Source organism: Culex pipiens, chromosome 2 (assembly GCF_016801865.2).
Source record: "Culex pipiens pallens isolate TS chromosome 2, TS_CPP_V2, whole genome shotgun sequence".
In the NCBI taxonomy this organism is placed as follows: domain Eukaryota; kingdom Metazoa; phylum Arthropoda; class Insecta; order Diptera; family Culicidae; genus Culex; species Culex pipiens.
The window spans coordinates 102,144,526-102,156,804 of NC_068938.1; the positions used below are offsets into that span (position 1 = coordinate 102,144,526).

General features: G+C 45.9%; 2 protein-coding genes across 2 annotated transcripts; both read right to left on the reverse strand.

The window, feature by feature from the left end:
* Positions 1-206: 206 nt before the first annotated feature.
* LOC120431109 (augmin complex subunit dgt3) lies at positions 207-9,608 on the reverse strand. The gene is made up of 7 exons (XM_039596262.2): positions 9,489-9,608; positions 9,292-9,434; positions 8,869-9,235; positions 1,357-1,688; positions 743-1,300; positions 512-689; positions 207-448 (listed from the first exon to the last, which is right to left on the reverse strand). The coding sequence occupies exons 1-7, from the start codon at positions 9,504-9,506 to the stop codon at positions 275-277; spliced, it is 1,770 nt and encodes a 589-aa protein (XP_039452196.1). The 5' UTR covers positions 9,507-9,608; the 3' UTR covers positions 207-274.
* LOC128093004 (uncharacterized protein K02A2.6-like) lies at positions 3,971-5,224 on the reverse strand. Its single transcript, XM_052708357.1, has one exon. The coding sequence runs from the start codon at positions 5,222-5,224 to the stop codon at positions 4,496-4,498; it is 729 nt and encodes a 242-aa protein (XP_052564317.1). The 3' UTR covers positions 3,971-4,495.
* Positions 9,609-12,279: the final 2,671 nt, after the last annotated feature.

A 12,279-nucleotide genomic window follows, 5' to 3' on the forward strand; every position in this document is an offset into this window, starting at 1 on the left:
CATAAGTCTCTCCAACGATACAGTGTGTTATGTGTCCGGAGAATTAGTACCAAGAGTACAGGGAGCAAATGAAGGGAAGTTGTCTCTAGTCTGGTGTCCAGCAGTAGAAGAGACTGATTCGAGCGAAAGGCCAATTTACTCTTTACCAGACGATGGGGTACTCTACACTGTTAACTTTCGACAGCAAAAGGGTTGGATTTTTTCACACAGTTCAAACACAACTCAAAATTCTTCATAAAACTTAATCTATTAAGGCAATACTCGAACAAACTTCTCAATACTTCATCTCGTCGGCCATCGACTTGCACTTGATGCCGGAGATGCTCTTGTACGCGGTCATCTGAGACGCCGCAGCCGTCACCTCCTTGATCGCGATCGCCACCTTCTTGGGCTCGGTCAGGAACCACACCCACAGGTTCTGGTTGTAGCGCCAGAACTTGTCGTTGTTCTGCGGAACGGAAAACAAATTCTTACAGTTGAGGGTTTAAATTAGAAGTTTGCCAACTCTTACCTTGGGCTCGTTGATATTCTGCTGGTAGTCGGTCTTGAGCGTCTTCAGGTGCTTCTCGATCTGGTCCATCTCGAAGGAGAGCCGCTGGATGCGCTCTTGGTACTGCTGATCGAAGAACTGGGGACGGTTCACCGGCCCGTCGAAGACGTAGCGCTCCAGCTGCTTCTCGGTTTGTTTCCTGAAATTGAAATTGAGATTCAGAGCTTGAATCAGATCATGTTATCTACTTACAATTCTCTCATCGCTTCATCGAAAGTCTTGTAGAACTTCCCTCCCACCACCGACTGCAGATTCTTGAAGACCCTTTTCTTGTAATCGGCAAAGTCCTGAATGCAGTTCCTCAAGCTCATCGATCGATTTCCGGAACTGTTCAAATTGATCGCTCCCATCATGGAAGCAAACTGCGCCACAAAGTCCTCCATAGCTTCCTCGTCCGCCGACGTCCTTCCCACGGCCTTCAACATCTCAATCCGCTTCAAACATCGCTGCGCTTCCGAGTTCATCTCGTCACTATTGTCGAACTTGTTGCGAATCTTCTCCAAGTCAAGCTGCATCAAGATCCACAACATTTCCGCGTTCATCAGCGCCCCAGAAATGATCCCCGAAAGTCGCTCGATGTAGCCGAGTCGATTGATAGCCCGATCCAGCTTTAGCTTGCTGTTCTCGTACAGGATGCACTCGATCTTCTGCTCGTTCAGCTGTCGAACGTACATTTCCAGCTCCTGCTTCAGCACGTCGATTCGCAATATGTCCTGTTCGTTGCTGCTTTTCAATTCCGCGCAATGTTTCCTAAAACATCAACAAAATTATCACAAATTCTAACTAATCCTCACAAATCAACCCACTTCATCGCGGAGATCTTCATCGGTTGCCAGCTCAGATCCTGGAAGCGTTCCATCATTTTCCGGAGCCCGTAAAATTCCTTCCGCGCGTCCACCAGCCGCATCTCGCCCAAATCGAGCCGCGCCTTGATGCTCTCCAGCTGCACGATCACGTCCCGGTGGTCCTGGTCCGCCGTCGGCTCATCGTGGTCCGAATCTTCCGAGTCGCCCGCCGCCGTGCCCCTCCGCACGGCAAAGTGCCGCCGGATGTACATCTCCAGGTACTTGAGAAACTGGTCGCACTTCATGTTGAACTGCTCGATCGGCATCTGGTAGATGAAGAGCGGCGGGTTTTGCTGGGAAAATGAAGGAAGGGATCGTGTGATTTGTTTGGACATTTTTTTCTATAGAGAGCCTCTATTGTCTTTTGCAAGCAGAACATAACCAAAGTTTTCTGCACCCTCAGCAAACGTCAAATCAATACAAATTGCTGCTGGATCTTTTTCCGGATCTCACCCGGTTTGACCTATTTTTTTTTCTCTTTTACAGAGAAAGTACCTCTGGTACATGCCAGAGTTCTGTCAGAACTTTTCTAGACTGTTTTTGCTTGGCAAAATTTCCAAAATGCCGTTCAAATCACACCTATCTCTGAGAGAATTATACTTGTTCAGTTAGAAGAGTTAGATTTTGGTCTCATAAGCCTTAACAGTTTGGACTACACAAATTCAGCAACCAACCACTCAGGGAGAAGGTTCGCGGACGACCTTGATTCGCTAGATGTTGCCACAACGAAAGTTGTGCAAACGGCGGACAAGGTTCCGAACGTGGAAAGCCGTCTCGATCGAATCGAAGCGCCCTTCGAGAAATTTACCAATTACCGTGAAAACAAGTCTGGGGCCACGGAGCGCCCCGCCGGTCTCGTGAATGTACAGGCCACTGTCTCAACTTCAGTGGTTTATGTGCAACGGAAACTGGGATGCAGAAGGCCCATCGCATGGTGGTATGACACCATAGGTTGCGGCTATCCGTGTCGAGAGGATGCCGACATTTCCATCAGCTCATCTTCCTACATATGAGCGATGAGATCCAATCCATCGTTCAGGCCGCCGATCTAAGACCCCCACTAGAGGTAGACTAGACTACTCCCCCGGCGACCAAAAGAAATTCGGTTTGGCGCAACTTCTCAACGGAATGAAGAACCAGAAGATTGTGGAGATGACAGGATTAATGAAACCAACTACGAGCCAAGGCGCATCGAGGATCCGAGTGCTGGCGGTGAGAGCTGAGAGTTTTCGTAGACGCTACAAGCCATGAGAGCATACTCTCGGCGGTGCTCATTGTTATGGCAACACTGAGTCGATGAAGTCGGCATTTGAATTATTGAAAAGTCGATTAGCCTGCGCTCGCCAATAAATATCGTTCTCTTTTGCTGCGAATCGCCGACCCGCAAGGTCTTGTTTCTATTTCCTCATCACTCACTTACAAACATTAAACTCATTTCTGAACGAGCCACCAGGGTAGGAACAACAACCACCCGGAAAAAAACAGCAGTAAGCAGGAAGGGGCAAAACCAAAACCTGAAGAAGAAGGAAACGTAAGAAGCTGACCAGGCCCTCTTGCTTTGACTCACCCCTCGATCAACTATGGTGCGAAAGCGCGTATCGGTCGCAGTAGGCGCAGAGTACAAAGATCGCTTTTCACTTTTATTTCCATCCGATTCCGCCTCGGGTACCAGCCATTCTGTTCGTCAAATTTTATGTGTGTTTGCATGCACATCGTCGCGGCCACCAAATTAGAATTATTGTTTCTTGCGCCGCGTTGAGCTTACCTGGTGGAATGCGTTACCCCTCCGTTGCTGAACGGAAACGTAATATCCTTTCCAGGGTAATTTTCACAGCACCTTCACAGAAAGTTTAACTCCATGTTGCACACACTCTCACTTTTAATCTCTCGATAGGCTTTGACGATCTTGTGGTGTTTCCCTTATCAACAGTATGTATAAATGCATTGAAAAGATAAAACACCATGTTTGCTAAAGCTAGATCAGTTGCGAATAGGTAACAGTCATTGGCCACCAATGGCGCCCGCCATGTCAGTTTGTAGATCTGTTAGTAAGGTAGGGTATTTGGTCAGGATTCACCCTAGAAGATGATGATGCGACCCAAAAACAACGTGTATGTTCAATGCGTTAATGTATTAATCTCAAGGCAAACTATCGGATGCTGTGGATGAGACATTTCCCGTTTAACTGTTGTTGTTAGGTTTGGAATAAGTACAACTGTTCAGGTTGGTGGTCCAAACCAGAATGATTTATTAATCGCCGACAGCCGCCTTTTATACCCAAATTTTAGCAATTCATGGCATACTCAGCATCTCCCCCCTAGAAGAGATCGTAGTCAGGCTTGCCACAAATACAGATTTTTTAGCACATACCAAACACTCAATCGAGTATAACTTTAAAGAATAATATTCTTACCAAAAACTGAACATGCCAAAAGGTGCTTACAATGTTTATCTTTTTGGCCAATTTAACAAAAACTGCTCAAATTTATTTTAACTGTAAAAAAAAATTCGTTTGCGTTTCAGGCCTGTGCTGAAAAATCTGTATTTGTGGCAAGCCTGATCGTAGTGCTGGAAGTGCGATGGAAAGCGTCGTTTTCTGCCGGATGGTCCTCGTCCTGGGCTTACAGGTTCAATTCCTCTCTTCCGCACGATCGGCCTTGGAGCAGGCACGTCTACGTTTGGTCTTGTAACGCAAACGTATCGCGGTCTGGATGGCCCTGGAACAGCTTTCACAGGTACCGGGTTTGGTGGACGTGACGGTCCTGGAACGGCCATCACCTCCTCAGGAACCGAAAGTAGATCCTCAGCGACTGTTGTCTGCTCGAGCGGCATCTCTTCAAGCTCCCCTCCAACAGGATCAGCATCTGCTTCAACTTCAGTTCGGTTCACGCCAAACTCCTCCAACAGCACGTTTAGTGGTAGGTTGGTCTCGGTTTGAACTACTGGTTCGTCAGCTGTTGTTCGCGATCGTAGTTGGTTTGCATGCGACCGAATCAATCCTCGACGTCGTGGATCGTCCAGTAGCACGTTGTACACCGCCTGTCCTTTGCGCTCGATCACCACACCTTTGGCCCAATACTTGTCATTGCGAATGTGGATTTCAGCGTAAACTTCCTCTCCTGCCGCAAACGTGCGTTTCTTGGCTCCATGTTTGCTGTTCGTTCTGGCGTTGGTTAATGAGCGGCGTTTCAGGTGTTGATTTCGTCATCAGGTCGAAGACGATGCGCACTTTCCTCCCCAACAAAGCTTCAGCAGGTGACTTGTTGTCGGGTAAAACCGCATTCGGCGTGTAGCGATAGGCTTGCAGGAAAGTCTGTAGAGCAGCATCAATGTCCTCACCGCCAATCTTCAAAAGAGCTCGCTTCAGTGTGTCGACAAACCTCTCTGCTTGTCCGTTAGACTGCGGGTGGAATGGTGGTGTCTTGATGTGCTCGATACCAAGCTCGCGGCAGAACTTGGCGAAAAGCTCGGAGTCGAACTGCGTTCCGTTGTCCGTGACCACGGAGACTGGACATCCGAATCTTGCGAAACACTCTCGAAGCTTGCTGACAGTGGTTGAAGCCGTCGAGTTGTTGACTGCGAAGATCTCTGGCCATTTCGAGTGTGCGTCGACGATCACCAGAAAGAACTTTTCTTGGATGGGTCCAGCATAGTCCAGGTGCAAGCGCGTCCATGGTTCAACTGGAATCGGCCACGAGGAAAGAGTTGTCTTGACTGGAGCTTTTGCCGCAGCAGCACAGCGCGAACATTTCCGCACGAAGTCTTCAATCTCAGCGTCGTTGTTTGGCCAGTAGACGTAGCTTCTCGCGATCGACTTCATCCGCTGCATTCCCGGGTGACCAGCGTGCAATTGCTTCAGGACAGGAGCTCGAAAATTCCCAGCAGCGGCTTGTGATCCGTTTGTAGCGTGAATCTTTTGCCGAAAATCATCCGATGAAACTTGGTGCAGGCGAAGACCAGGGCAAAGCCCTCTTTCTCGCCTTGGGCATAGTTCTTCTCAGCATCCGTGAGTGTCCGGGAAGCATGGCACACTGCTTTGATCGTACCGTCAGGGAAACGGTGTAGAAGAACCGCACCAATTCCTTTCTGCGAGGCGTCAGCGGCAACTATCATCTCCTGGTTTGGGTCGTAGTGGGTCAACAGCAACTCTGATTGTAGAATCCGCTTGAACTCCTCGAACGACCGCTGACAGGCAGGACTCCAGTTCCACTTGGCATCCTTCTTGAGCAGAGCGTCCAACGGATGGCGAAGCTCGTGCATGGACTTGACGAACTTGCCGTAATAATTGATCGCACCAAGGAATGAACGCAGTGTTGGAACGTCGTGTGGGGCAGGCATGTTGACGATCGGCTTGACTTTCTCTGGAACAGGTCGAATTCCATCGGAATCGACAATGAAGCCCAGGTACTTGATCTGCTGCATGAAGAAATTGCTCTTCTCGATCTTCAAATGGAACCCATACTCCTGGATGCGGGCGAACAGGCGATGAAGCTGCTCGATGTGCTCATCCAGAGAGTTGCTCGCCACGATGATGTCGTCCAGGTAACAGCTCGTATCGTCCAGGTCCGCAATCATGCTGTCCACGATGTGCTGGAACTCGCCAGGTGCAGGTTTGACTCCCGGCGACAGGCGATTGAACTGGAACAGACCCTTGTGCGTGTTGATTGTCGGCATCTTCCGCGACTCCTCATCGACATCGACTTGCAGGTAGGCGTCCGACAGATCGATTTTTTGGTGAAAATCTTCTTGTCGGCCAGCTTGGCGAAGATATCAATTTTCTCGACCGATGCGTACGGAACGGGTCGCTTCGGGCGAAAAATCGGCTTGGCACCAGACACTTTCTTTTTGGTGCAGAGTCCCAGACTCTCGCTGAAGATGGTGCTGTACTTCTCCTTGAAACGGTTGACCAGTTCTGCCGACTTGGGATACGTTTTCATGGAGACCTGGTTGCACACCGCGTTAAACGGCACGTCCCACAGTCCGAAAAGCTCGATCCATTCAGCTCCTAACAGGTTCAAATCGTTAGTCCGAGATACGAAGCACCTCCCTTGCTTGACAACGTCGTTGAGGGTTATGGTACAAATGATCTCCAACTCTAGTCCCATGTCATCTCCAGAAGCGTTGACCACGTTGATGGACGGCGGATCGCCGGCTGGACAACCGAGTTGCTTGTAGACGTCCGCTGAGATCACGCTGATGTCCGCGCCACTATCCAACTGCAGTCGTGCTGGCATTCCGTTCAGCTCCACCGTGACGAACTTCCTTCTGTCTGCGATGCTGACCTGGTAGACGGAGTAGATCCCCTGCGCCTTGGCTGTAGTCTGCTTCTTTTTCTTCCGTCCGGATTTTGAATTGAAGCAGGCGCAGTATCCTTCACGATGTCCGACCTTCTTGCAGGACTTGCACTCGTGTTGGATGAATGGGCAATTCTTCGAATAGTGCATTTCTCCACATCTCCAACACGGTGAGTTCGGAGTTTCGGCTGGCTGCTGAGCAGGCGGGGCGTTCTTGGTCCTAGGTGGCTGTTTGACAGCTGATACGGTGGGCTTGGTCCTCTCGAGCATGGCGGTGTCCCGCTTCAGATTTAAGAGTCGCTGACATTCCTCGGCCAACGAACGCAGGGTCATCGGCGCAGCAGGATTGGCACTCTCGATCTTGGACAGCAGTGACGTACGAACGTCCGCATCTCTTGATGAACTCAGGCCGCACACAAACAACAGGCACTTGAACTGGTCCGCGTCGATCTTGTCCAACTGGAACTCCTCGCACTTCTCGTTCACGATGCCAGCTGCAGGCACTGGTACCGTGAATTGAAGAGCGACGTGTGACGACCGAAGATGGACTTCAGGGTCTTGACGGTTTCTTTGAAATCGACATCTTTCGGTTTGTTTGGTAAAATGTAGCTCAGATACTTCTTGTGAGCCACGGTGTTGAGGTTGCGTATCAAGAGTCTGACCTTTGCCGGGTCGTCCAGATTTTGAGCGTCCTCCGCGAAAAGATCTTCGTATTTGGCGAACCAGGCTTCAAACGTGACTCCAGCTTCCGGATCGTAGCAAAATTCCCGGATCCCGCTTGACAGGGACTCGATTACGAACTCGGTCTGGTTCGGACGGGTAGGATGGACCGGCCTCTGCTGGTTTGCTGGCAGACTACCGTCCCCACCGGTTGAGCTTCCGTAATTCGAGCAGCCGCAAGTTCTTGAAGAAGCTTTGACTGGTTCTCCAAAATTTTCAAAAGGTTTGCTTCAAACTCCGGAGACATCTTCTTGCGTAGGCTTGTATTTTCTTCGTCGCCAATTGTTAGGTTTGGAATAAGTACAACTGTTCAGGTTGGTGGTCCAAACCAGAATGATTTATTAATCGCCGACAGCCGCCTTTTATACCCAAATTTTAGCAATTCATGGCATACTCAGCAGTTGTTAAAGTTTTACTGAAATGGTTTTATCTTAGATAGCCGGCTGTGGCGAGATAGAACCAAAATCATTTGTAATTAAAGAATGAAGGATTAAACAGTGTAATTTTTAACTTGAGATGATTTTACGAGTTTTAAGGCTCTGGAAGGCATCATTCCCGATCGGCCATTTCGCGGTCATGTCTGTTTAAGAAATACATTCAAATCTTGATTCAGAATGTTTCAATCAAAACATGGTTTTCTTTGTGTTGTTTGTAAAAGCATTTTACATATAGTGATCATATTTTCTCTTCCATTTACTATTTCTGGACCCTGAACTCAAAACCATCAAGTCTATAGCGCAGATGATCCCAAACAAGTCCATAGCGTCTTCCGGCCGGTAATCAAGGTCGTAGGTGCGGTCGTTGCCCCTGGGGGTCGTGAGTCTCTTTAGTGACGATTGATGGCATATGAGATAAAACCAGGCAAAACAATGTATATACAGAGAGAAGGGATACAGTACTTCAATACTCTTTGGTAAATAAACCAATGTCCAAGTGTAAACAAAGAGTCAGTCTTGCCCACGTCAGTTGATGTTTGCATTAACCCTCTACAACCCAACCCCGCCTCAATACGGGCTTCGATTTAGCAAAATCATCAAAAATCCATATTCCAACAATTTTTTTATCATTAAAAGGCATTGGAAACAAGAACTCTTAAAATTTTAGAAAGTTTTAGGGTTGGAAGTCAATCGGAATTGCTCAGTATTGGGACTGATTGATGCGTTTGAAACGAAATACGTAAACGACTCGAATTGAATTTCGTTTCAGAATTCCGATTGAGTTGACTGGGTTAGACTTTTTGCTAGAAACTTTATATTGTTCTATGCAATGATAAATTAATATCGTTTAGCACTCTTTGAAAACGAAAACCGTGCTTGAAAAAAAAAATAATGGTTATTACGGAATTTACATATTCAATATTTTGTAATAAACAGATAAATAATAAAAATTGCTTAAGCTATTAGAATCCCCTAAATCCATTTTTCGAGAAAACTAAAAAAAAATATCATTAAATACAAACCTTCTGCACGTAGCACTGGTGCATGTCGAAGATCTGCTGCTGCGTGTGGCCCTGAATGTCCTGCAGAAAGCTCGCCTTCTCGCCACACTCGGCCGCCACCCTGCCCTGGTGGAACTGCCCATCGATCAGCTTCATGTCCAGCTCGGACAGTTCCTTGATGAGGGCGCTTTCCGTTCGCTTCGCTTCGGCAATCAACTTTTCGTACTGCTCTTCGACGGCCACCAACTGCTCCAGCTGCTCCTCGCGCTCCGCCAGGTCACTGTCCACGTAGTCCAGAATGTTCGGGTACTCGGAACTTAGGCGGTCCAGCTCCGTCAGGACTTCCTCCTCCAACAGGACCAGGTCGCCGTTTTCCAGATCGGTGTACCTTCAAGAAAATTATTTTAAGAGGAATTCAAATTGCAAAACACAAATTAAACTTACTCTCGCAGCAAACTTTCGGTTATAAGATTCTCCTCGTCGACGGATTGGCCAAACCAGTCGAAGAACTGCTTGAACGATTCGTCGTGGAGGAGCCACAACCTGCTCATTTCGACGCCGCTGATCCGTTTCAGGATCTCCAAATTCTGCCAATGAAACTGTTGAAATCCAAGTTTAAACTACTTATTTCAATTAATTACCTTCACCTGCTCGTCCATGGTTCGTCCTGCTGGCCGGAAATGCTGCTTTCAACGGAACAATTCAGTTGCACAAATAACAAAAATAACGGAACATTCGCCAGGATCAGCTGTCAAGCAGAAATTGAATTTTGTTTACATCGACGGTGGCGCCGCGCTGAGGTCGGTGGTAGAAGCGAGTTGGCCTCATCGACCAAAGGAGAAGAAATAGGGTCCTAAAATCCTGTCAATTTCAATGTATATGCAAGGAGTATTTTTTCGAGACCTCAAAGATAAAAAAATCGGTTTGTCTGATTTTTGGTACCGTGAAAGAAGGGCTCTTTCCCTACATTTTGCGGGTGTACCGAAATATTTCGTCGGGGGGTCTAGAGCAACTTTTTTTTAAGATTATTTTTCGATTTTGTAGGATTTGTTCGAAAAAGTCACAGAAAATCTGTGCATTCATGTTGATATCACTCAAATTTCTTATGAATATACCTTTCTCTTATGAATATAAGCTGTTTATTACCCAATATCCTCTGCCACATCACACTATTACATTTTAAAACATTTTAGAATCAATCTCATTGTAGAAAACAGTTTTTTGAGCAAGGTCCATAAAAAAGTATCAGTTTTGGCTCAATATGATCAGAGATATGCCCAGTTTCCTGAAAGAAATAGTGCCTTTCTTGGCCTTTCTCCAAATTTTCTTAATTTAATTACCTTTCACATGATGGGCACTGCCTACTGAGTTTTGTAATGAATGCTATAGAATAATTTTCACGAATTTCGTCAAAACTTGTCATATTTTTCAATATTTTTAATGTTTCAATAAAATATTATCATCATAAAAAATATCTTAGTAGGCAGTGTCCATAATGTGAAAGGTAATTAAATTAAGAAATTCTGAAGAAAGGTCAATAAACGGAATGATTCGAAAAAAATACTCGATGTGTCAACCCCCTTGAGAAAGGCATTATTTTCCAGTCAAATCAATCCGAATTCTGAAACGGAATCTAATTAGAATCGTATACAAATTCCGTTTCAAACGCAACAACCGGTTCCGTGTTCGAACCGGTTGTTGCGTTTGAAACGGAACTTGTATACGATTCTAATTAGATTCCGTTTCAGAATTCAGATTGATTTGACTGGGTTATTTCAGGAAATTGAGCATATCTCTGCTTATATTGAACCAAAACTGATTCTATTTTATGAAACTTGTTCAGAAAGCTGTTTTCTACAGTGTGATTGAGTTTAATATGTTTTAAAATGTAATAGTGTGATGTGGCAGAGGATATTGGGTAATAAACAGCTTATATTCATAAGAGCAAGGTATATTCATAAGAAATTTGAGTGATATCAACATGAATGCACGGATTTTCTGTGACTTTTTCGAACAAATATCCTACAAGATCAAAAAATAATCTTAAAAAAAGTTGCTCTAGACCCCCCGACGAAATATTTCGGTACACCCCGCAAAATGTCAGGAAAGACCCCTTCTTTCACGGTGCCAAATATCAGACATACCGAATTGTTTTATCATTAGTTTGTTCTAAAAAACACATCGTGTATGTTCAACGGGAAAAAACAAGATCAAAAATCATGAAAACCCGAAAAAACTCGTGAAATCACAACGGTGTCCGTGTACGACTCTTGGCTGCGGCCGTGTTCGGATTTGATTCGCGTCGTGAACAACTCACTCACCACCGGCACTACCAAAATGTTTGTTTACATTTGGGACTTAAGGCTAGTATGCAGATCGGAAGGAAAGGGGTCAAGAAACAGTTTTACGAACAGCAGAACAAAGGAGAGGGAGCGATTTCTTGGGGCTTTTCTTCACCCTCTCTGACTTGCTTATGCTGCCCATTTGATTTTTTTCTTGGCCGGTTCCTCCCGAAGTGCGTATATCGCTTTAGGCATGCGTACACGTTTACACGAGAACGACAAAATGAAAGAAATAATCTAGTCGTAGTTAAAACGTAGTGAAGCAAATTTTCAGCACTTTTTAATTCAAAAATAAGTTACTTTTGTCATTACAGTAATATTTTTTTTGTATGTGAGCACCGCTGACATTGACCGCTCCCTACCCAACAGCGTGAAAAAAGTGAGCGATCACAAAGCCGATGAAGGTTGAAGGGCTGCGAAGGCGGCCCTCCGGCGCGGAACGCATCACCCGCTAGGAAGGCAACTTTGACCACGAAGTTCAGTCTTCACTTCAGCCAGTCGCGGCGGGCGTTTCCGAAACGCTGAACGGCCGTAAATAGGACTCCCCTGAAGAAAGCCTTGCCAGAAGAGATGTTGTGAATGTTGTTGTATTATAACTTGATTGAAATAAATTTTGATACTCTGGCAAATTAAATTTTGTAGCATTTAAAAGGGGGAAAAGTCTCGGGAAAAATCATAAGTTTACCATATATCTACCAAAAACTATAGGCTTCTCATATTTAAATTATATAAGGTGAAAGCAACAAATCCATTGATTGATCTTATAAAATCTAAATGGTTCGTGTATGGAAAAATATCTATAAGGTATCCTTATAGCTGGTATGGAGTGTTTTGGCTGAGTGTAGGAATTTGACAGCGCGCATTTGCCGAAAGTGCGGCGCGTCGTTTCGAGACTGGTTTGCCGCGTGTCTTTTTCGGGAATCGAGAAATTAAAAGTGAGACTGTGTGCCACATGGAGTTAAACTTTCTGTGCAGTTGCTGTGAAGGTTCCCATGGCACTTCGAAAAGTTTAACTCCATGTTGCACGCACACACTCTCACATTTAATTTCTCGATACGAGCAATATTGATTTTCATATTATTCCACTATG

What these genes read in the sequence shown, in the direction of transcription:
- LOC120431109 (XM_039596262.2), bottom strand. An exon ending in ACCGAAAGTTTGCTGCGAGA is followed by an intron (nt 9,236 to 9,291) that starts GTAAGTTTAATT and finishes ATTTTCTTGAAG; the next exon opens with GTACACCGATCTGGAAAACG. An exon ending in AGAATATCAACGAGCCCAAG is followed by an intron (nt 449 to 511) that starts GTAAGAGTTGGC and finishes TCCGTTCCGCAG; the next exon opens with AACAACGACAAGTTCTGGCG.
- LOC128093004 (XM_052708357.1), bottom strand. Translation starts at nt 5,224, where the DNA reads ATGCAGCGGATGAAGTCGATCGCGAGAAGCTACGTCTACTGGCCAAAC.